The sequence below is a fragment of the Molothrus aeneus genome, chromosome 5 (genome assembly GCF_037042795.1).
Source record: "Molothrus aeneus isolate 106 chromosome 5, BPBGC_Maene_1.0, whole genome shotgun sequence".
Classification (NCBI taxonomy): domain Eukaryota; kingdom Metazoa; phylum Chordata; class Aves; order Passeriformes; family Icteridae; genus Molothrus; species Molothrus aeneus.
Window position 1 is genome coordinate 70,467,223 of NC_089650.1, and position 23,023 is coordinate 70,490,245.

At 65.3% G+C, this 23,023-nt stretch overlaps 1 protein-coding gene across 1 annotated transcript in view; it reads left to right on the forward strand.

Annotated features, from left to right (window-relative positions):
* FLNC (filamin C) overlaps positions 1–23,023 on the forward strand; it is a 29,717-nt gene continuing 6,694 nt past the window's right edge. Inside the window, exons 1-38 of the mRNA XM_066550199.1 lie at positions 1–337; positions 2,517–2,765; positions 3,009–3,106; positions 3,506–3,656; positions 4,201–4,319; positions 4,443–4,520; positions 5,142–5,304; positions 5,864–6,064; positions 6,454–6,591; positions 6,937–7,063; positions 7,466–7,602; positions 8,440–8,633; positions 8,755–8,868; positions 9,261–9,404; positions 9,794–9,917; positions 10,315–10,475; positions 10,617–10,707; positions 10,919–11,088; positions 11,659–11,776; positions 12,387–12,649; positions 13,000–13,597; positions 14,258–14,431; positions 14,918–15,080; positions 15,767–15,927; positions 16,375–16,542; positions 17,002–17,125; positions 17,216–17,372; positions 17,986–18,175; positions 18,617–18,640; positions 18,738–18,985; positions 19,725–19,812; positions 19,896–20,036; positions 20,230–20,358; positions 20,486–20,659; positions 21,241–21,402; positions 21,724–21,927; positions 22,595–22,747; positions 22,840–22,962. Of these exons, the coding sequence (XP_066406296.1) occupies positions 1–337; positions 2,517–2,765; positions 3,009–3,106; positions 3,506–3,656; positions 4,201–4,319; positions 4,443–4,520; positions 5,142–5,304; positions 5,864–6,064; positions 6,454–6,591; positions 6,937–7,063; positions 7,466–7,602; positions 8,440–8,633; positions 8,755–8,868; positions 9,261–9,404; positions 9,794–9,917; positions 10,315–10,475; positions 10,617–10,707; positions 10,919–11,088; positions 11,659–11,776; positions 12,387–12,649; positions 13,000–13,597; positions 14,258–14,431; positions 14,918–15,080; positions 15,767–15,927; positions 16,375–16,542; positions 17,002–17,125; positions 17,216–17,372; positions 17,986–18,175; positions 18,617–18,640; positions 18,738–18,985; positions 19,725–19,812; positions 19,896–20,036; positions 20,230–20,358; positions 20,486–20,659; positions 21,241–21,402; positions 21,724–21,927; positions 22,595–22,747; positions 22,840–22,962 (6,358 nt within the window). The remainder of the gene's footprint in view (positions 338–2,516; positions 2,766–3,008; positions 3,107–3,505; positions 3,657–4,200; positions 4,320–4,442; positions 4,521–5,141; positions 5,305–5,863; positions 6,065–6,453; positions 6,592–6,936; positions 7,064–7,465; positions 7,603–8,439; positions 8,634–8,754; positions 8,869–9,260; positions 9,405–9,793; positions 9,918–10,314; positions 10,476–10,616; positions 10,708–10,918; positions 11,089–11,658; positions 11,777–12,386; positions 12,650–12,999; positions 13,598–14,257; positions 14,432–14,917; positions 15,081–15,766; positions 15,928–16,374; positions 16,543–17,001; positions 17,126–17,215; positions 17,373–17,985; positions 18,176–18,616; positions 18,641–18,737; positions 18,986–19,724; positions 19,813–19,895; positions 20,037–20,229; positions 20,359–20,485; positions 20,660–21,240; positions 21,403–21,723; positions 21,928–22,594; positions 22,748–22,839; positions 22,963–23,023) is intronic.

The following is a 23,023-nucleotide window of genomic DNA, read 5'->3' on the forward strand; positions in this document are numbered from 1 at the left end:
ATGAACTCCACTTACGAGGCAGCGCCGGGCGAGGACCCCGAGGAGCTCCCGGCCACCGAGAAGGACCTTGCGGAGGACGCGCCCTGGAAGAAGATCCAGCAGAACACGTTCACGCGCTGGTGCAACGAGCACCTCAAGTGTGTGCAGAAGCGCATCGTGGACCTGCAGCGCGACCTGAGCGACGGGCTGCGCCTCATCGCGCTGCTCGAGGTGCTCAGCCAGAAGAAGATGGGGCGCAAGCACCACCCGCGCCCCAACTTCCGCCAGATGAAGCTGGAGAACGTCTCGGTGGCCCTCGAGTTCCTGGAGCGGGAGCACATCAAGCTCGTGTCCATTGGTGGGTGTGCAAGGGGAACAGTGCCCATGGGTGTGCGACGGGGACAGTGTCCGTGGGTGGGTGTGCAAGGGGGGGACAGTGTGAGGGGGAAAGGGGAATGGGAGTATGAGTGGGCAAGGCAGGGCAGGGGTGGTGCCCTGGGCAGAGCGTGGCTGTGGGTACAGAGTGAGGATGGGGCTGGCCGTGAGCGTGTAAGGCCAATGGACAAATGAAGATGAGGAATGAGTGTGCAAGGGTGGGAGTGAGGGGGGCATGGGAAATTGAAGGTGAGTGTAGCAGGGCAGGGGTGGACAAGTGAGGACTTGGATGGGTGTGTAAAGGGATGGATGGGTGTGAATAGGGTGAGAGTGCACGGGTGGGGATTGCAGGAGTGGGAGTGGAGGATGGGTGTGCAAGGGGCGTGATGGACAAATGAGGATGGGCCCGTGGGTGAGTGTGCAAGAGCAGGGTGATGGATGAATGGGAATGGAGGGTGTGTGCAAGAGTGAGGCCGATGGACAGATGAGAATGGGATGGATGTGCAAGGGCAGGGGTGACAGGAGCGGGATGAGTGTGCAAGAGCGGCGGAGGGATGGGAACGGGGGTGAGCGTGCGAGGCTGGAGGCACCGGGCGGGTGTGCAGGGGGTGCGTGTGCGAGGGCGGTGCGGTGTGCGGGCCGGCCCGCGCGGAGCCGCGCCGAGCGAGGGGTCCGGCCCGTGCCGAGCCGAGCCGGGCTGTGCCATGCGGAGCGGGGGGTCCGGCCCGTGCCGAGCCGAGCCGGGCTGTGCCATGCGGAGCGGGGGGTCCGGCCCGTGCCGAGCCGAGCCGTGCCATGGGGGGGTCCGGCCCGTGCCGAGCCGAGCCGTGCCATGGGGGGGGGTCCGGCCCGTGCCGAGCCGAGCCGTGCCATGCGGGAGGGTCCGGCCCGTGCCGAGCCGAGCCGTGCCATGGGGGGGGGGGTCCGGCCCGTGCCGTGCCGAGCCGTGCCATGGGGGGGGTCCGGCTCGTGCCGAGCCGAGCCGGGCTGTGCCGTGCGGGTGGGCTGAGCTCACGCTTGGCCCGGGGCCGGGGCGCTGAGCTCACGCGCGGGGGGGCCCGGCCCGCACTCGCACCCACCCCTGCAGGGCCCCAGCGCCCACCCCCACCCGACAGCTGCACGGTGACCCCCCCGGCACGGGGCAGGGCTGGGGCCCCCCCGCACACCCGGCCCCGCACGGCCCCCCCCGCACGCCCAGACCGGGGCTGCCAGACCCCCTCCCGCGGTGTCACCTCCCCTCCCACGCGCGTCTTTGCTCCCTCCCGGGACCCCCCAGATGTGACCCCGAATTTTGGGCACCCCCCCAGGTGTGACCCCGAGTTTTGGGCACCCCCAGGTGTTGCCCCCCGGAGCTCCCGGCGGGGAGGGGTTTGTCCCGCCCCCTCCCACATCCCCCCATTTCCTCCCTGAAACGCGATCGCTCGTGGGGGGAAGCGGCGGGGGAAGGGAGCGGGGGAGGGTCCGCTCCGCGGGGCGCTGGGGGAGGGACCGGGATGCCTCGGGCCCCCCTCCCCCCCCCAGCCCTCCCCTGCCTCAGTTTCCCCACGGCGGCACTCCAGGAATGCCTTGGGCGGGCAGGGTGTGGCGTTCCTGGGCGCTCATTGGGGTCCCCCGGGTGCGGCCGGGGTTGTGCCCCCCCAGGGCGGGTGCTGGGATCCCTGCAGGGTGTGGGGGCTCGGGGTGCTCGGGGGGTCCTCCCTCGCTTCTGGGATGTCCCCAGGCAGGTGTTGGGTGCAGGGTCCCGTGGCACTGCCGGGGGTGTCGGGGTGCCCCGGGACGTGTCTGGGGTCGACCCCGTTGTGCCACGGGATGTCGGGGTGTCAGAGGTGCCCGTGGGGGTGCTGTGGGGTTTCGGGGTGTCAGGGATCCCCGTGGGGGTGCTGTGGGGTTCCGGGGTGTCAGGGGTGCCCGTGGTGGTGCTGTGGGGTTCCGGGGTGTCAGGGGTGCCCGTGGTGGTGCTGTGGGGTTCCGGGGTGCCCCAGGCAGGCCCTCCCATTATCCCCATTCCCGCAGACTGCCAGCACGGCACCCTGAGGTTGATTCCGCGGCTGTCAGGGTGCGGGGGTCTCTCCAGCCGGTCCCACAGGATGTCGGGGTGCCCCGGGGGGACTCCCGAGTCCCGAGGGATCTCGGTATTCAGCCCCCCCGTTTCTGCCGCACAGACAGCAAAGCAATCGTGGACGGGAACCTGAAGCTGATCCTGGGGCTGATCTGGACCCTCATCCTGCACTATTCCATCTCGATGCCCATGTGGGAGGAGGAGGAGGACGACGAAGGCCGCCACCAGACCCCCAAGCAGCGGCTGCTGGGCTGGATCCAGCACAAGGTGCCGCAGCTGCCCATCACCAACTTCAACCGCGACTGGCGCGACGGGAAAGCGCTGGGAGCGCTGGTGGACAACTGCGCCCCGGGTGAGCGGCGGGGCCGGGGGGACAAACGGGGGGACAAATTGGGGGACAACTGCGCCCCGAGGGAGGGGGGAGTAGGGGGCGGGGGCAGGGGGACGGGGGGTACGGGGGGTACAGGGGGTACGGGGTGCAGGGGGACACCGATGGTGGAGATGCTGGGGGCAGCAGGCGCAGAAGGGAGGGTCAGGATGGGGGGTCAGGACGGGGGTCAGGACAGGGTGCACCCCTGACCCTTCTGCCCCCCAGGTCTGTGCCCAGACTGGGAGAAATGGGACCCCAACAAGCCGGTGCAGAACGCTCGGGAGGCCATGCAGCAGGCAGACGACTGGCTGGGAGTCCCCCAGGTACGGGCATGGGGGGGCGTGGGGGGCACTGGGGGGTCCCAGGCACATGGGGGGGCACTGGCACTCGCCCAGGTACGGGGCAGGGCAGGAACGGGCAGGGGGGGCACTGGAAGAGGATGCTGGGGGTGCCAGGGCGTGTCTGGGGTGTCCTTGGGGACCCACAGGGGTCCCGGGGCATTTGGGTACCCCATAGCACCCGTGGGTGTGGTGGGGGTGTGGGTGTGGGGGGTTCCCCAGCAGGGCAGGGAGGGTCTCAGGAGGGTGTTGGGGTCTCAGGAGGGTCAGGCAGGTGTCAGGGGCCCCTCCTGGCAGGGGGGTGTGTGGTGGGGGGGTTCCCCAGCAGGGTCCCCCTGGGTGGGGGTGCCAGGAGGGTCTGACAGGTGCTGGGCTTCCCGCCAGGTGATCGCCCCCGAGGAGATCGTGGACCCCAACGTGGACGAGCACTCAGTGATGACGTACCTGTCCCAGTTCCCCAAGGCCAAGCTGCGGCCGGGGGCCCCCGTGCGCCCCCGGCTCCCCGAGCCTGGCCGTGCGCGCGCCTACGGGCCCGGTACGGGGCTGGGGGGCAGCTGGGGGGAATTGGGGGGCTGCTGGGGTCCCAGGACAGGGGGGAGGTTTGTGGGGGCACCAGGGGGCTGGGGACCTGGCACAGGTGGGACATGGGACACAAAAGGGGCACGGAGCCCAGGCAGGGGGAGCTCAGGGGCACAGGGGGCACAGGGGGAGGGTACCGGGTGGGGGCCGTGGGGGCTTTGCAGCGCAGCACAAGAGAGTACCTGGGGGCTATGGCTGTCAGGGCATGAGAGTAAACCATGGACCCCCCCCAGCCCAGGGACTCCTCTCCAGTCCTGGGCTGTCACTGTGCCCAGGGACACCTGAGGGAAAGCCCAGGGTCTCCACTCCCCACCCAGGGCTCCCCAAGAGTCCCCCTATGAGCAGGGACCCCTCAAAGTCCTGCCAGGCTCACCTGCCCATACTCAGGAGAACACCATTGACCCCCTGCTGCCACCAAGGACAACCTGGAGGCCCAAAGTCCTGGGGGGTTTTGGGGCATTTTGGGGGCTGGGCCCCCCCCTGACTCCCGTCCTGTGCAGGCATTGAGCCCCAGGGGAATGTGGTGCTGCGCCCTGCCCAGTTCACCGTGGAGACCCTCGAGGCGGGCGTGGGCGAGGTCCTGGTCTACGTTGAGGACCCCGAAGGACACACTGAGGAGGTACAGGGGGTCCTGGCCCCCCTTCTGGGGGCTCCCCCCGTCTCCCTCTCTGGGAGACCCCCCCAGTGCCCCAGCTCTGTGTCACCCCCCCCTTCCCCCATTTTGGGGTCTCTTCCACCGCAGGCCAAGGTCGTCCCTAACAATGACAAGAAGCGAACGTACAGCGTCACCTATGTCCCCAAGGTTGGGGGGCTGCACAAGGTGAGCCCCTTAGTGACCCCCCCAAGGCAACCCTTCCGTGCTACCCTCCCTGCAACACCCCCTGCTGTACCCCCATAACACACCCCCTGGGATGTCCCCGTGACACCCCCGCCCCGTGACACCCCCGTGTCCCAGAGTGGTGGCTGCCCCTCCCACGCCTCCCCCCCACCCAGGGAATGGGGGACCCCTGGCACAGTGGAGTTTGGGGGTCCCTAGGGGGTCCCTAAGGATCTCTGGGGGGCTCCCCTTGGGATCCCTGGGGGTGGCACTGGGTGGCCCTGGGGTGCCCTGTAGGGTCCCTGGGGTGCCACACTGAAGCCTCTGGGGAGAGGTGCTGTGATGGGGGACCCTGGAGTGTCCCGTTGGCATTCCTGGGTGTCCTCTGCTTTAGGGTCCCTGGAGGGGACAGTAGGGAGTCCCTGGGGTGGTCACTGCTGGGGAGGGGGGCGGGGCTCCTCTTCAGCTTGCCATCCTGGGAGGTGTCCCTGGGGTGTGCCAGGTGCTGTCCATGTCTGTGGGGATCCATGGGGGTGTCCCTGGGCTGTGGTGTGGCCGTGGGGGCTGTGGTCCCCTGACCCCCTTGGTGTCCCCTGACGCCCTTGTTGTCCCCGTGCCCTGCAGGTGACAGTGCTGTTTGCGGGGCAGAACATCGACGGGAGCCCCTTTGGGGTGAATGTGGACATGGCCCTGGGCGATGCCAGCAAGGTCACGGCGCGCGGCCCCGGCCTGGAGCCCGTGGGCAACGTGGCCAACAAGGCCACCTACTTCGACATCTACACCGCAGGTGGGGCACTGGGGGCTCTGGGGACATGTCCCTGGCACGGCCAGGAGACTGGGGACATGCCTTCATGGTGGCACGGCCATGGCATGGCCCAGAGACTTGGAGGACGTGTCCTTGTGGTGGTGTGGCTGTGGCATGACACACTGGCACTGTCCATGTCCTCGTGATGACATGGGGTGGCCTGGTGGCCCTGGGGTTGTGTCCTTGGAGTGGCAGGGCCATGGCATGATCTCATGGTGGCTTGGGGACACCTCCTCATTCCAGCATGGCCAGGTGGCTCGGGGGATGTGTCCTCGAGGTGGCCTCCATGTAGCATGACCTGGTGGCCCTGGGGCCACACCTTTGTGGTGACATGGCCGTGGGGTGGTCTAATGGTGGCAGGGCCATGGCATGGCAAGTGGCACCAAGACTGTGTCTTTCTTGTGCCGTGGCCATGGGTGGCCTGGTGGCCTTGGAGCCATGTTGTCAGGGTGACAGGGCCATGGCATGGCTGGGTGACTTTGGGGACACGTCCCCACAGTGGCCTGGCCATGGCACTGAGCGCGTGTCCTGGCGATGGCAGGGGCTGGCTCGGGCGATGTGGGGGTGGTGATCACGGACCCCCAGGGCCGACGGGACACAGTGGAGGTGATGCTGGAGGACAAGGGGGACAACGTGTTCCGCTGCACCTACCGGCCCGTCCTCGAAGGGCCACACACCATCTGTGTCACTTACGCCGGCGCCCAGGTCCCCAGGAGCCCCTTCACTGTCAACGTGGCTGAAGGTGAGGCTCCCTCCTGGGTCCCCACGTGGCTCCTGAACATTTGTGGCCACTGTAGCTATGACAATGACACCTGTCAGCAGCCCCACATCACCCAGCTGTGACCACGGTGGCCCCAAGGCACCCAGTGGTGACCGTGGTGGTCCATGACACCAATAAGTGACCACGGGTGAACCCATGGTCCCCTCACACTCCCCAGGGTGTCCCTCTGGCACCTCTGTCCCCAGGGGTTGGTTCCTTGTGTCCCTGAGAACGCCATGGCACTCCCCTGTCCCCAGGGCATCCCCAAGGCATCCCCATGTGCCACTCCCAGCCCTGGGACACCCCCGTTCCTGTCCCTGGGGGTTCCCCAGGGTGCCCCTGGTTCCCGGTGGTGCTAACGGGATTTGCAGCCTGCACCCCCTCGGCGGTCCGGGCCACGGGCAGGGGGCTGCAGCCACGGGGCGTCCGAGTGCAGGACGTGGCCGACTTCAAGGTTCTGACGCGGGGCGCGGGCAGCGGGGACCTGCGGGTGACACTGCGGGGACCAGGTACGTGCCACTGTGGGAGCATGGCAGGGCTGGCAGCCTGGGGGCACCGTGGGCTTGGCCACTGGAAGGATGTGGGGAGGGTCCTACAGGGGGGGGCATGGGGTGAGTGTACGTGTGGGGGTCCCCCATGGAATGGATACAGATGGGGGACCCATGGGAGTCGGGGGTTGGGGACACCGTGGGGGTGACCACGGGGAGGTGGGTGCACGGGTGGGGGTCCCATGAGGCTGTCCATGGAGGTTGGATGGCTGGGGGCCATCCTGGGGTTGACCAGGGGTTGGGGTGCCATGGGAGTGCATGGCTGGGGGTGCCCTGGGGTGGGTGCTCATTTGACCCCTCCCACAGGGGGCACAGAGGAGCCGGTGACGGTGCGGGACGTCGGTGACGGCGTCTACGAGTGCGAGTACGTGCCCCGGGTGCCCGGCACCTACCAGGTGTCCATCACCTGGGGCGGCTACGCCATCCCTCGCAGGTCAGTGCCCAGCACGGGGGCAGGGGCAAGGGAGGGGGTGGGTTTGTGCGAAGGGGGGGGCGGGGGATGTACAAACCCGCTCCTCACTGCCCCACCACCCTCCCAGCCCATCTGAGATGCAGGCGTGCCCCTGGGGTGGGGGGTTTGGGGAATGTGGGGTGTGTGGGGGGTACAAGCCCTCCCTCATCCTCCCGACCAATCTGAGGTGCAGGTGTCCCCCCAGCAGTGGGACATATCTGGGGGACCTGGGGGTGCAGGTTTGTGCAGGTGTAGTGTAATCCCCTCCCTCCCATTACCCCAGCCCATTCAATGTGCAGGTGTGTGAGGGGATGGGGGTGTACAGGTGTGTACAGGTGTGTACAGGTGTGTCACAGCCCCCCTCACACCTGCCTGTGCCCCCAGCCCGTTCGAGGTGCAGGTGTCCCCCCAGCCGGGGGCACAGAAGGTCCGGGCCTGGGGGCCGGGGCTCGAGGGCGGCGTCGTGGGGCGCCCTGCAGACTTCGTGGTGGAGGCTGTCGGCACTGAAGTGGGGACACTCGGTGAGCAGGGGGAGGTGTGGAGGTGGGGGGCACTGTGGTGGGGACCCTGGGTGAGCCCTGAAGGGGGGGACATGGGGACAGGGTTGGGGCACCGTGGTGGTGACATGGGGACAGGGCTGGGGGTCCTGTGGTGGGGACAAGGGTGTGCGTGGGTGACACCCTGGTGGGGTGGGGACACACGGGGTGGGGACACATGGACAGAATGGGGGCCACCATGGGGCAGCATGGCACTGTGGGGGGTGCCAGTGTGGTGGGGACTAGGGCACGGAGTGCGTGAAAACCCACTGGGGACATGGGGACAGGCTGGAGAATGGGCACCATAGTGGGGTCCCCCACCGCTGTGGTGACACAGGCATGCAGAGGTGGTGACATGGGGCAGTTTGGGGGTGGCCCCAGTGGGATCAGGGGGACACGGGTGGTGCCACACTGGGGGGCCATGGTCACAGAGAGGGGACAGTGGTCTGGGGGGACATAAGGACATGTTAGGTGTCACCCTGCTGGGGGCCTGGGCACAGAGGGGGGACAAGGACGAGCTCTGGGGGCAGTGGCACAGACACGGCGGAGAGGGGGGGGATGAGCTCCAGGGGTGGTGGCACAGGCACAGAGGGGGATGAGGATGAGCTCTGGGGGCAGTGGCACAGGCACAGAGGGGGGACGAGCTCCGGGGGTGGTGGCACAGGCATGGGGCGGGGGGGATGAGGATGAGCTCCGGGGGTGGTGGCAGAGGCACAGAGGGGACAAGGATGAGCTCTGGGGGCAGTGGCACAGGCACAGAGGGGGGACGAGCTCCGGGGGTGGTGGCACAGGCAGAGGTAACGGTGGCTGCGGTGCCCACAGGGTTCTCCATCGAGGGCCCATCCCAGGCGCGCATCGAGTGCGATGACAAGGGTGATGGCTCGTGCGACGTGCGCTACTGGCCCACGGAGCCGGGGCTCTACGCCGTGCACGTGGTCTGTGACGATGAGGACATCCGGGACAGCCCCTTCATGGCTGATATCCGCCCCGCTCCCCCCGACTCCTGGCCTGACAAGGTGCTGCGACCCACGGCAACCCACGGATCCTGCTGTGCCCTGCTGCGCCCCATTGCACCTCACCTGTGGGTGCTGGGGGTGCCAGCACCCCATTGCATCCTTCTAACCCCCCCCTCCACAGGTGAAGGCCTTTGGGCCAGGGCTGGAGCCCACTGGCTGCATCGTGGATCGCCCAGCCGAGTTCACCATTGACGCCCGTGGTGCTGGCAAGGGGCCCCTCAAGCTCTATGCACAGGTGGGAGCTCTAGGGGCTGCTGGGTGACACTGGGTGCTGTTGAACACCTCTGAGTACTGTTGAACAATGCTGGGTTCCGTTCAGTGTTGTTGGGCACCTCAAGCACTATTGGGTGCTGTTGGGCACCTTTGGGTGCCACTGGCCAAAGCTGAGAGCCATTGGGCACCTTTGGGTGCCATTGGCCAGTGGTTAGCGCCATTGGGCACCTTTGGGTGCCACTGGCCAATGCTGAGTGCCATTGGGCACCATTGGGTGCCATTGGCCAACGCTGAGTGCCATTGGGCACCTTTGGGTGCCACTGGCCAATGCTGAGTGCCATTGGGCACCATTGGGTGCCATTGGCCAACGCTGAGTGCCATTGGGCTCCCTCACCTCCCCCCTGCTGCTCACAGGACGCCGAGGGCTTCCCCATTGACATCAAGGTGAAGGACAATGGCGACGGCACCTTCCACTGTGTCTACGTCCCCACCAAGGCCATGAAGCATACGGTCATCGTCGCCTGGGGGGGCGTCAACACCCCCAACAGCCCCTTCCGTGTGGGTGTCGTGGGGGCCCATGGGTGCTGGGGTGGCCGTGGGGGTGGCCCTTGATGTGTGGGGAGGGGGTGTTGGTCATGGAGGGCGTTAAGGTGTCAGGTGTGGGGCATGGGAGTCCCATGGGGCTGGGGGTCAGGGTAGGGCTGGGGCCCATGCAGTGATGTGGATGGAAATGGGGGTCCTATGGGGTGCTGGATATGGGGATGGAGGTCCCAGACCCATAGGGTGCTGGGGTAGGGCTGGGGGTCTCATGGAGTGCTGGGGATGGGAGTCTGGAGTGGTTGGATGGAGGCAGGGTGCCGGTGGTGGTGTTGGAGGTCCCGGTCCCATGGGGTGCCAGGGAGAGAGGGGTCTGTGCCCCTGCCCCATGAAACACTGTGGGCCCGCAGGTGAGCGTGGGTGAGGGCAGCCACCCCAGCAGGGTGAAGGTGCACGGGCCAGGTGTGGAGAAGACGGGGCTGAAGGCCAACGAACCCACCTACTTCACCGTGGACTGCAGTGAGGCTGGACAGGGTGGGTGCAATGAGGGGGGAACTCCTCTGTGGGCATGAGGCTTGTGTCCCTGGGCCAGCATCCCTGGTCCTGGACCATTTCCGCCAGTCCTGCTCCATCATTCCTGGATCAAGGGTCCTTTTTTCTGGGCCCATCAATTCTGGTCCTAGTCCTACATCCCTGGTCCTGCATCCCTGGTCCTACTTCCCTGATCCTGCATCCCTGATCCTGGTCCATTGTCCCTGCTCCTGGGTCTGCATCTCTGTTCCTGCACCTGCATCCCTGGTCCATTATCTCTGATCCTGGTCCATCAGTCCTGTCCATCCCCTCCAGTCTTGATCCAGCCCCCTGCCCCCTCTCCCTGGTCCCACTCCTTGGTGTCCCCCTGGGAGGGCCACTGACCCGGCCACCCCCACAGGTGACGTCAGCATTGGCATCAAGTGTGCCCCGGGCGTGGTGGGGCCGCTGGAGGCTGACATCGACTTTGACATCATCAAGAATGACAACGACACCTTCACGGTCAAGTACACGGCGCCGGGCGCGGGGCTCTACACCATCATGGTGCTCTTTGCCAACCAGGTCAGGGTCCTGGCACTGCCCCACATCCCCTGGAGTCCGTCCTGCCCTCTGTGGGGTGCCCCCAGCCCCGGGGCCCAGGTAGGGCCGGGGCTTTGACGCCGTGGAGCCCCCGTGTGACTGTGCCCTGGTCTTGGTCCCCAGGAGATCCCTTCCAGCCCCTTCCGCATCAAGGTGGACCCATCCCACGATGCCAGCAAGGTCAAAGCCGAGGGACCTGGCCTCAGCCGGACAGGTGAGGGGCCAGTGGGGTGGGGCACATGGGGTGGGGGTGATGGGTGCTGTGGGGCAGGTGCTGCGAGTGCTGTGGGTCCCAGAGTGGCCGACACAGGGGGGCAGGGGTGGAGGTGGGGATCCCCACCCATTTCTGGGTGCTGTGGGGCAGGGACTGTGGTCCTGTGGGCGCTGTGGGTCCTGCAGTGACCTGAGCTGATGCTGTGGCGCAGGGGTGGAGGTGGGGACCCCCACCCACTTCCGCGTGCAGACGCGGGGCGCGGGGAAGGCCCCCCTGGACGTGCGGTTCGTGGGGTCGGGGCCGGGCCCGGCGGTTGCTGACTTCGAGGTCATCGACAACCACGACTATTCCTACACTGTCAAGTACACCCCACTGCAGCAGGTGCGTGCTGGGGGCACCGGGACCCCGGGCAACATCCCATGGAGGCACCCAACCAGTGCGGGCACCCCGGCCCACAGGGTCACCCCCTGGGGGAATGTATGCCTAACATACAGGGGCTCCCCAGCCCATGGGGTACCCAAGAGGGCCCCCCTCACCAACATCCCATTCCCTGGGCTCCCCCAAGGACATCCCCCCACAGAGCCCAGTGTGTAGGGGCACCCCATGAGCACCCCCTCCCCATAGGCACCCCCAGCTCCTGGGCAACCCACCCCTATGAACCCCCCCATTGGCATGGACATCCCACCTCTGTGGGCCCCCCTAGGTGCAGCTGCAGCCCCACATGTGTACCTGTCAACCCAGGGCACCCCCAGGTCCACGGATTCCCTCACCCCTGGGAATTTACCCTCCCCAGCAGCCATGGGTGACCCCCAGCCCCCCTCAGCCTTATGGCTATGTGGGCACCCCCTTGGAACCCCCCAGCACCATCCCCTGGGTGCCTGCCCTCTGCCCCATGGCTGGGTGCTGTGTGGGGGTCCCCAGGCACACCCTGAAGTGCAGTTGTTCTTGCAGGGCCCCCTGTCTGTGGTGGTCACCTATGGGGGGGACCCCATCCCCAAGAGCCCCTTCCCCGTCACTGTGGCTCCCCCCCTGCAACTGGGCAAGGTCAAGGTGCAGGGGCTCAACAGCAGTGAGTGCAGCACTGGGGGAATGGTGGGGGGACCCCGAGGGAGGGGAGTGCCCTGCATGTGGCGTGGAGTGGGGGGTGGGCCCTGGAAGGGACACCTGAGCACTGGGGGCACCCTGGGGGAAGAGACCTTGGGGGGGACACCTTGGGGACAGGATCAGTCTGGGGGGGCACTCTGAATGTGAGGGCACTCTGGGGGAGGGCACTCCTGAGTGTGGGGTTCTACATGGGGTGAGAGCACATGGGGGCATGGACAGTGCATGTGGGGGTACCTGGGTGGGGGATACACACCCTGGTTATGGGGTGCAGCTTGGGGGCCCCAAGGGTGGGTTGGGGGGCACCCTAGTTGGAGAGTTTTGGGACTGCCTGTGCATGGAAGCAACCAGGATATGAGGGACAGATATGGGTGGGGGCATGGTGGGGGGGGCACACACCCTGTGGGGAAACAATACCCTGGATATGGGGGACACCCTTGGGTGGAGGGGACACACCCTGGGACAGACACACACACCCTGCCCCGCATCTGGGGGACACATCTGGGTATGGGGTTCTCCGTAGGTCTGGGGGCACCCTAGGGTTTAGGGTGCCCCTCTGACCCCCCACTCCCCTGCAGAGGCAGAGGTGGGGCAGGTGCAGGAGTTCCAGGTGGAGGCCCAGGGTGCAGGAGGCCAGGGTCAGCTGGAGGTGAAGGTGACGGGCCCCTCGCGGCGCCCCGTGCCCTGCACAGTGGGGCCTGCCCCCCCTGGGGGCCCCCACCCCGTCACCTTCACCCCCTCCGAGGAGGGGCCCCACCGCGTCGAGGTCACCTACGATGGGCACCCGGTTCCAGGCAGCCCCTTCCCTGTGGAGGCTCTGCTGCCCCCTGACCCCTCCAAGGTGAGCCTGGCACACGCGTGTGCCACAGGGATCTGTTTGTGTCCCAGCCCCTGTGTGTCCCTCTGCCCTCCTGACCCCCACGCGCTGCTCACAAGCCCCAAATGTGCCTATACCCCCATAACCCCTGCATGTCCTCCCTGACCCCCATGTGTCCCTGTGCCTGCAGGTGGTGGCCTCGGGGCAGGGGCTGCAGGGCAGTCACCTGGGGGTCCAGTGACCCCTACCTGTCCCTCAGTCCCCTTGCCCCCTACGTGTCCCTCTGTCACCTTGCCCCCTACGTGTCCCTCTGTGCCCTTCATCTCCTCCTGTCCCTGTGTTCCCCCTGACCCCCATGTGTCCTGTGCCTGCAGGTGGTGGCCTCGGGGCCAGGGCTGAAGGGCGGCCGTGTTGGGGTCCCAGCCCCGTTCTCCATTGCCACGCAGGGCGCGGGCAGTGGGGGGCTGGGGCTGACAGTGGAGGGGCCCTGCGAGGCCAAGATCGAGTGCCAGGACAACGGGGACGGCTCCTGCGCCGTGTCCTACCTACCCACGGCGCCCGGGGAGTACCACATCAACATCCTGTTTGCCGGGCGCCACATCCCGGGCAGCCCCTTCACGGCCGCGGTCACGGCGCCCTTCGACCCCGCCAAGGTGACGGCCTCAGGGCCAGGGCTGGAGCGCGGCCGCGCCGGCGAGGCCGCCGTCTTCTCCGTGGACTGCTCCCAGGCCGGCGAGGCCGAGCTCACCATCGAGATCCGCTCCGAGGCCGGCGTCAAGGCCGAGGTGCTGGTGCAGAACAACCGTGACGGCACCTACGCCATCACCTACACCCCGGCCTGCGCCGGCGCCTACACCATCACCATCAACTACGGCGGCCTCCCGGTGCCCAACTGCCCCGTGCGCGTCACTGTGGACCCGGCCGTGGACACCAGCAGCATTAAGGTCTACGGCAAAGGCGTGGAGCCGCGAGGTGAGCGAGGGGCCGCTCACCATGGCACCTCCTTCCCTTGGGTGGGGGTCTCCTTCTCTCCAGCAGCATCCCGTTCCTGTGGGCATCTCCTCCTCCTGGGTACCCCTCTGGACACCACCACAGGCATCTCCCCTCTATGAGCATCCCCGTGGGCTCCCCATCCCCATGGGCACCCCATCCCCGTGGGCACCTCATCCCTGTGCGTGTCCCCTCTCTGTGGACGTCCCCGCTCATGGGCATCCCAGCCCCATGGGCACCCCATGGACAGCTCTTCTCACGTAGGGGATTTCTGGGCACCCTCTAGACATCCCTCCATGGACACCTCCCCCTTGCATGGACAACCCCGTCACTGTGGACACTCCCGTGGTCACAAACATCTCCTCCCCATGGGCATCCCCTCTAATGGGGGCTCTCCTGGGCACCCCACAGGCAACTCCCCCTGTCCCCTTGCCCTCACCACTACTCAGGGTCCCTGTGGTTTTCCCCTCATTCCTGGGGGGAAGTTCTGGGGATGCAGAGGGTGTGGGGTGGGACCCCAAGGGTGTGCCAGTTCCCCCCTGAAGCCCCTGTGTGTGCCGAGGGGGCAATGGGCTCTCAGAGGTTGCTGTAAGGGACCCTCAGGTGAGCTCTGGGTCCCCATGACCACCCTGTACCCCTCAGGAGTGCTGCGGGAGGTGGCCACTGAGTTCACGGTGGATGCACGGGCACTGGCCCCCACCGGGGGACCCCACGTCCGGGCACGGGTGCTGAACCCCTCAGGGACCCCCATCGACACCTTCGTCACCGACCTCGGCGATGGCACCTACCGCGTGGAGTACACACCCTTCGAGGAGGGTGAGGGACCCCCACAACCCCCCGGGAGACACCCCCAGGTCCTCTTGCAGAACACAGACATCCCGGGGGACTCCCAAACCCCTAGGGACCCCCAGCCCCCTGGGAACCTCCATGAGCTCCCCCAGGGACTCTGCTTCTACACCAGACTCCAACTTTCCCCCAGGACCCCAAGTCCTGGCCAGGCATTCTCCATTCCTCATGAGGAACTTTCAGAGAGGGAGGGACCTTCCCATACCATGTCCAAGTGGGGACCCCCTTCAATTCCCACTGGATCCCCAGAACCAGGAACCCCCAAGACCCCTGAGACACCCCCAAAATCCCAATCTGGGACTCCCAGCCTCCCCAAAAACCTCATCCAGGGATCCCCAAAACCCCCAAGACCTTTCAAACCCTACTGAGGGACCCCCAAAATCCCCTGAGAATCCCCACCGCAGAGAGCCCTTGTGCCCCCTCCATGGGCAGTGTGTGATGGTGTCCCTGTCGCAGGACTGCACCTGGTGGAGGTGACATACGATGATGTGGCGGTCCCCAAGAGCCCGTTCCGTGTGGGGGTGGCCGAGGGCTGCGACCCCACCCGCGTTCGGGCACACGGCCCCGGCCTGGAGGGCGGCCTGGTGGGCACTGCCAACCACTTCACTGTGGAGACCAGGTGGGCACTGACCCCCAGCCTCAACCCAGCCCTGCTCCCCAAAGGCCAAATCCCTGCCCTACAAATGCCCTGCCCGAGCCATGTTCCACACCCACGGACCCCTCATGCTGTCCGTGTTGGGGGGTTTGGGGTGGGCATGGCTCCCTGCTTCAGTGCGGAGACCAGGTGGGCACCAGCCCTGAGTCCCTCCATTCCCACACCCACAGACTCCTCCCCCAGAGATGTCACCTCCCTCCCAAGCCACCATCTCCACTGCCTGTCGTGGAAGTGCCACCACTATCCCCTTGCACCTGTGCCCTTCATGTGCATGTCCCGTCTCTATCCCATATCACCAGCCTGCCACCTCCATCCTATGCCACCACTCTGGCATCTTTATGTTCTGCCATGGAGGTCCCACACCCAACCTCTTGCATCCTCTACCACCTGTGTCCTTTTCCATGGATGTGCCACCTCCATCCCATGTCACCAAAGAGGCATCTCCCCCCCTGCTATGAAAGTGCCACCTCCATCCCATGTCACCAGGATATCATCTCTGTCCCCTTGCTATGGAGGTGCCACCTCTGCCAGGGAGGTGGCACCTCCCTCCCCCTGCCAGGGAGGTGGCACCTCCATGTCCCCACCATGGCAGTTGTTCCCCTGGCCCCTCCGTGCCTGTGTCACCTCTCTGAGTGGTGGCGTGTCCCCAGGGGCGCGGGCACTGGGGGGCTGGGCCTGGCCATCGAGGGTCCCTCAGAGGCGAAGATGTCCTGCAAGGACAACAAGGACGGGAGCTGCGCAGTGGAGTACGTCCCCTTCACGCCTGGTGACTACGACGTCAACATCACCTTCGGCGGCCACCCCATCCCTGGTGCGGGCACACACAGGGACAGGGGTGGGGGGACACGTCCTGGCTGTCATCTCTTGGTCGCAGGGCTTCACTGTGGTCATGCCACCCACGGTGGCTCCCCGGCCAAGTTGTCCCCTGCCTGTGCTGTCCCCATGGCCATGGCTTTGGTACCCCTGTGGCCACACTGACCGATGGTCATGTTGTCCTCATGGCTCCCATTGACCCCATGGCCACACTGACCTTATGACACACTGGCCCCACAGAGTGTCCACGCACATGATGGACACGCCAACTGTACGGCCACACTGTCCCTGTGCCCCTGTTGAGCTCATGGCCACGTTGACCTTGTCCTCATGCTGACCCCATCCCCACACTGACCCCACACTCACATTGGCAGTGGCCACACCGCCCCCATCCCCAGCTGCCCCATGCTGCCTCCCTCATGCCCTGACCCCTCTCTCCACACAGGGAGCCCGTTCCGGGTGCGAGTGCGGGATGCTGTGGACGCCTCCAAGGTGACATGCTCGGGGCCAGGGCTGGGCCCCAGTGTCCGTGCACGGCTGCCCCAGAGCTTCACTGTGGACGTCAGTGCTGCGGGACGTGCAGCCCTCGAGGTGACACTGCTGGGACCCACTGGTACGTGGGGCCATGGGGGGAATGGGGGGCCTGTGTCTCGTGGGGTGTCCTGACCTCTGGGGTGTCCTGCCTCTTGTCCTACTCCGTAGGATGTTCTGGCCCTTGGATCCCATGGTCTATGGAGAGTCCTGCCCCCTGGGGTGCCCTGACTCCTGGGTTGTCTGGCACCATGGATGCCCTGTTCCAAAGGGTGTCCTGCCTCACGGTGTCCCCTGTTACATAGGGTGTCCTACCTGTAGACGTCCTGCTCCATAGAGTGTCCTACCCCATAGGACATCCAGCCCCATGGATACCCTTCTTCATAGGGTGTCCAACTCCATGGGGTGCCCTCTTCAGGGATACTCAGATCCACCCAGGGAGGTTGTGCCCTACATGCTGCTCTATACCCCCAATGTCCTCCTGTCCCACACGTCTCCCTGCCTGACATGTCCCCACCCCACATGTCCCACTGCCCCGCAGGGCTGTCGGAGCCAGTGGAGATCCGAGACAATGGTGATGGCACCCACAAGGTCACCTACACCCCAGCCACCGATGGGCCCTACACCGTGTCTGTCAAGTATGGGGGGCAGGAGGTGCCACGCAGGTGAGACCCTGCCCCGCGTGGGCACAGGGGGACAGGATCCCCACACAGCCTGGAGATCCTGGCACCCTCCTGACTCCCTGCCTCCCCCAGCCCCTTCAAGGTGACGGCGCTGCCCACCCACGATGCCAGCAAGGTGCGGGCGAGTGGCCCCGGGCTGAGCGCGGGAGGGATCCCTGCCAGCCTCCCCGTGGAATTCACCATTGACGCCCGCGACGCCGGCGAGGGACTGCTCACGGTGCAGATCCTGGTCAGTGCATGAGGGGGAGACACGGGGGAGTGTGAGGGTTGTGGGGGGCACACTGAGGGTGGGCTACTCACAGTCCAGATCCTGGTCAGTGCAGGGGGGGTCATGGCTGCTGAGCCCCACATGGTGCCCTTTCCCCCACATCGTGGGCTGCTGAGCCCAACATGGTGCCCTTTTCCACACATCCCCGGGTGCTGAGCCCCACATGGTGCCCTTTCCCCCACATCGTGGGCTGCTGAGCCCAACATGGTGCCCTTTTCCACACATCCCTGGGTGCTGAGCCCCACATGGTGCCCTTTCCCCCACATCCTGGGCTGCTGAGCCCAACATGGTGCCCTTTTCCCCACATCCCTGGGTGCTGAGCCCCACATGGTGCCCTTTCCCCCACATCTTGGGGTGCTGAGCCCCACATGGTGCCCTTTTCCCCACATCTTGGGGTGCTGAGCCCCACATGGTGCCCTTTCCCCCACATCTTGGGGTGCTGAGCCCCACATGGTGCCCTTTCCCCCACATCCTGGGGTGCTGAGCCCCACATGGTGCCCTTTTCCCCACATCCCGGGGTGCTGAGCCCCACAGGGTTCCCCCAGCACAGGGCACTGATGGGGGTTGCCTGCAGGACCCCGAGGGACAGCCCAAGAAGGCCTCAATCCGGGACAACGGGGACGGCACCTACACAGTGTCCTACGTGCCCGACGTGCCGGGGCGCTACACCAGCACTGTCAAGTACGGGGGCGACGAGATCCCTGCATCGCCCTTCCGAGTCCTGGCCGTGCCCTCTGGCGATGCCAGCAAGTGCCTCGTCACAGGTGGGGCTGCCCCCCAGTGTCCTTATGCTGACCTATGTCACCCCTTGCTGGCCTCTGGCATCCCCTTGCTGACCCACAGCATCCTCTCACTGCCCCACGACATCCCCTCGCTGCCCCACCGCACCCCTCCCTGCCCCACAGCGTCCCTCCTGCCCCACAGCATCCCCTCCTGCCCCACAACATCCATATGCTGACCCACAGTGTCCCCCTGCTGTCCCACAGCACCCACCCCAGACACCCCTGCCTTACCCCCACCACCCCATGGCTCCGTGGCTGCCCCCCAGCACCCCTGCCACCGCCCCTAGACCTGCCCCGCAGCGCAGTGGGGATGAACGGGTGCCCCCAGGACAGGATGTGCCGGCCCCCCCGGAGCCCCCCGGCCCCCTCGGCACCCCCAGCCCCCCAACCCCTTCTCACCGCTCTCCCTGGTCTTTCTTGCAGTATCCATTGGGGGCCATGGACTGGGTAAGTGGTGCCAGGGGGCAGTTGGGGGGCTGGGAGGAGGCAGTTGGGGGATAGGTTTGGAGTCCCCCCGTGGCCCTGAGCCCACCCTCCCCTGCAGGTGCCTGCCTGGGCCCCACGATCCAGATCGGGGAGGAGACGGTGATCACGGTGGATGCAAAGGCAGCGGGACAGGGCAAGGTCACCTGCAAGGTGTCAACACCTGATGGTGCCGAGCTGGACGTGGATGTGGTGGAAAACCACGATGGCACTTTTGACATCTTCTACACTGCTCCTGAGCCCGGCAAATACGTCATTACCATCCGCTTTGGCGGGGAGCACGTCCCTAACAGCCCCTTCCATGTCATGGTGAGTGGGGCACTGTGGGGGGCACTGTGATTCTGGGGGAGTTGTGATGGGTCAGACTTCGGGAGACCACGGTGTGGGCAGCATGGAATTGGGAGACCACGGTGGGTGCCATGGGGCAGAGAGCTGGGACTCTGATGGGCACCGTGGGGTTGGATGATCATGCTGGGTGCTGTGGGGCAGACAGGTGGGGCTGTGGGGTTGGGAAACAGTGGTGGATCCAAGGGGCAAAGAGTCAAGGGCACAATGGACAGCGTGGGACAGATTTTGAACACCAGGGTGAAACCATGGTGGGGTTGGAACATCATGGTAGGCATCAACAGACAGAGGACTGGGGCCATGGTTGACACCAAGGGACAGAGAGTTGGGTCAGTCAGCGTGTAGTTGCAAGAGCACAATGGGCACTGCAGGATTGGGTGACCATGATGGGAGTTATGGAATTGGGGAACCACAGAGGGGCAGTGTTGGAACAATGGTGAGACCATCATGGAGCTGAGAGCTGGGAGACTATGGTGGGCACTGTGGGGCTGGATGACCATGGTGGGCACTGTGGGGCCAGGGTTGTGGTGTTGGGAGTTAGGATCATGGTGGACACCATGGGGTTTGGAAGTCATGAGGATGCTCAAAGGGCTGGGAGAACCCAAGGAGAACACCTTGGGCATTCTCATGTCTCCTCTATGGCCACCCTGGGGCTGGGAGCCCACCATAAGGTTCTCACCCTCCCTCTCTGCCCCACGATCAGGCCACGGAGGAGCCCCCAGCCACCACGGAGAACCTCCGGCCCTTTAACCTCGTCATCCCCTTCACGGTGCAGAAGGGTGAGATCACAGGTACAGCACAGGGTTGTGGGAATGGGGACCACCCCCAGGCACCAGCCCCCCTCTTGGTGCCCCTACTGACAAAATACCCCCAGGTGAGGTGCGGATGCCCTCGGGGAAGACAGCACGGCCCAGCATCACCGACAACAAGGATGGGACAGTGACAGTGCACTATGCCCCCTCTGAGAAGGGGCTGCACGAGATGGACATTCGCTACGATGGCAACCACATCCCCGGTGAGCCACTGGGGGCCACTGGGAGGTGGCTGAGGGAAGTTGATATAATTGTGCCCTGGCTGGATTCCTGTGGGGCAGGCACGCACCACGGTGTGGAATGTCCCTGTGGAATGTCTCTGTGGGGTCCATGGTTGGTCACTCTTGTGTTGGGGTGTCCCCATGGGTCTCTGATCATTGTCCCTTGTGTCCCCAGGGAGTCCCCTCCAGTTCTATGTGGATGCCATCAACCCACGCCACGTCAGTGCCTATGGGCCTGGGCTGAGCCATGGGATGGTCAACAAGCCGTGCACATTCACCATTGTCACCAAGGATGCTGGCGAGGGTGAGTGATGGCCAAGGGGGGCTGGGAGGTCATAGGGACCCCCCAGTGCCATCAGGAGGGACTGGAGACCCCTGTTGACTCCTGACACCCCTTGTCCCGTGCTTTCTGACAATGCCTGTGCCTCCAGGTGGGCTGTCCCTCGCGGTTGAAGGTCCCTCCAAGGCAGAGATTACCTGCCAGGACAACAAGGACGGGACATGCACCGTGTCCTACCTGCCCACAGCCCCTGGCGACTACAGCATCATCGTGCGCTTTGATGACAAACACATCCCGGGCAGTCCCTTCACTGCCAAGATCACTGGTGAGACAGGTTGGGGGCACAGTGCACAGTGGGGTCTGGGGGAGTTCTGGGGGTCCTTGGCGGCTCTGCGTGGCCATGGGGGCACCTGGTTGGCCATGGAGACATCTACGGAGTCATGGCCATGAGGGCACCTGCGAGGCTGTGGGGGCACTTGTTTGACCATGGGGGCACCTGTGGGTCACAAAGACCATGACATGGGGACACCTGTGGGGTAATGGGCACACTTGCCCCATGGCCATTGGGACAGCTGTGGTGTCTCTTGTCCATCCCTGGCCACCAGGATCCCCCCTCCCATGGCCTTGGGGACACTGTGAAACCTTGGAGTCCCCAACCCATGGCCATGGGGGTGTCATAGGGCTTTGAGGACCCCATCACAAGGCCCTGTAGACCTTGTGGGGACTCTATCCTTGGCCTTGAGGATGCTATTCACACATCTTTGGGCAACCCCTGATTCTGAGGACCCTCTCCATATGTCCATTGGGACCTTGTGGGGCTTTGGAACATCATTCCACCACCCCTGGGATCATACTCATCTTGTCGTCCACCTTGGGCTGATGTCCCTGCTGATGGCATCTCTGCAGGGGATGACTCCATGCGCACGTCCCAGCTCAATGTGGGCACCTCAACGGATGTGTCCCTGAAGATCGCAGAGACAGACCTGAGCCTGTTGGCGGCCACTATCCGTGCACCCTCGGGCAACGAGGAGCCATGCCTGCTCAAGAGGCTGCCCAACCGCCACATCGGTGTGCAGGGACACGGGGACACCAGGGGGACACAGGGACATGCAGATGTGGGCACAGGAGAACTGGCACATGGGCACATGAGAGGAGGATGTGGGACCTGGGAACTTGTCAGGACAGGGAACAGTGGGGCTATGGGGTCACAGGGATGGGTGGCCTTGTGGCATTGGGTCAGCAGGGGGTTGTGGCCATAGTCAGGGGACTTGGATGGTGACCAGGGGCTGATGGAGGTGGCAGGGGCTGGTGGCGGTGGCTAGGGGATGGGGATGGTACATGCGTGGTGGCCAAGTCTGGTGGTGGTGTGTGACCGCTTGTCCTCCTCAGGCATCTCATTCACACCCAAGGAGGTGGGTGAGCACGTGGTGAGCGTGCGGAAGAGTGGGCAGCACGTCACCAACAGCCCCTTCAAGATCCTGGTGGGACAGTCAGAGATTGGTGATGCTGGCCGGGTCAAGGTGTGGGGCCAGGGGCTTCTGGAGGGCCACACCTTTGAGGTAGCTGAGTTCATCGTGGACACACGCAGCGCTGGTGAGGACATGGTGGGGGATGGCCGTGGGTGAGGGGGTAGCCATGGCCAAGGGCAGGATGGGGTGATGGCCATGACCATGAGTAGGTTGTGGCCACCGAAGGATGAGGTGGTGGCCATGGTTATTGCAGTGGTGTACTAAGGCCACGTGTGATGGTGGCCAAAGCTACATGTGGCCAGGAAGGGATGATGGTCATGGCCAAGGCCGGATGGTCCCTCTGGCTGGGGTTGGATGGTGGCTGTGGTGGCGATGTGGCCATAGCCAGGATGATTTGAGGACCATGGCCATGCTACAGCTGTGGCCAGCACAGGATCAGGTGGTGGCTATGCTGTGACCTTCATCTAAATGGGATGGTGACCATGGTGGTGGCATGACCAATGCACAGGTGAAAGGTGGCTAAGGCCATGCCATGGCTGTGGCCAACAGGATGGGCTGGTGGCCATGATTATGGGCATGGTATGACCATGGCCAGGATAGAGTGGTGGCCATGTCCATGGTGCAGCCAAGAGGGTGATGCTGTGGTGACCATGGCATGGCCGTGGCCAGGACAGGGGTGATGACTGGGATTGGGTGGTGACCATGGACAGTTTGGGCCTGTGGTCATGGTTTGACCATGACCAGGACAGCCTCCATAGGACACCGCTGATCATGTCCCCATGTCCACCCAGGTTACGGCGGGCTGGGTCTGTCCATTGAGGGCCCCAGCAAGGTGGACATTAACTGTGAGGACATGGAGGATGGCACCTGCAAAGTCACCTACTGCCCCACTGAGCCTGGCAACTACATCATCAACATCAAGTTTGCTGACAAACATGTCCCAGGTGGGGCTGAGGGGAACATGGGAGACAGAGGGTTGTGGTGGGGAAGGGTGCTAGGACCCCCAGGGGGTGACTGAGGTAATTGTGTCCCACAGGGAGCCCCTTCACGGTGAAGGTGACGGGTGAGGGGCGGATGAAGGAGAGCATCACGCGCCGGCGGCAGGCGCCCTCCATCGCCACTGTTGGCAGCACCTGCGACCTCAACCTTAAGATCCCTGGTAGGGTTGGCCTTCCTCCTCCTCCTCCTCCTCCTCCTCCTCCTCTTCCTCCTCCTCTTCC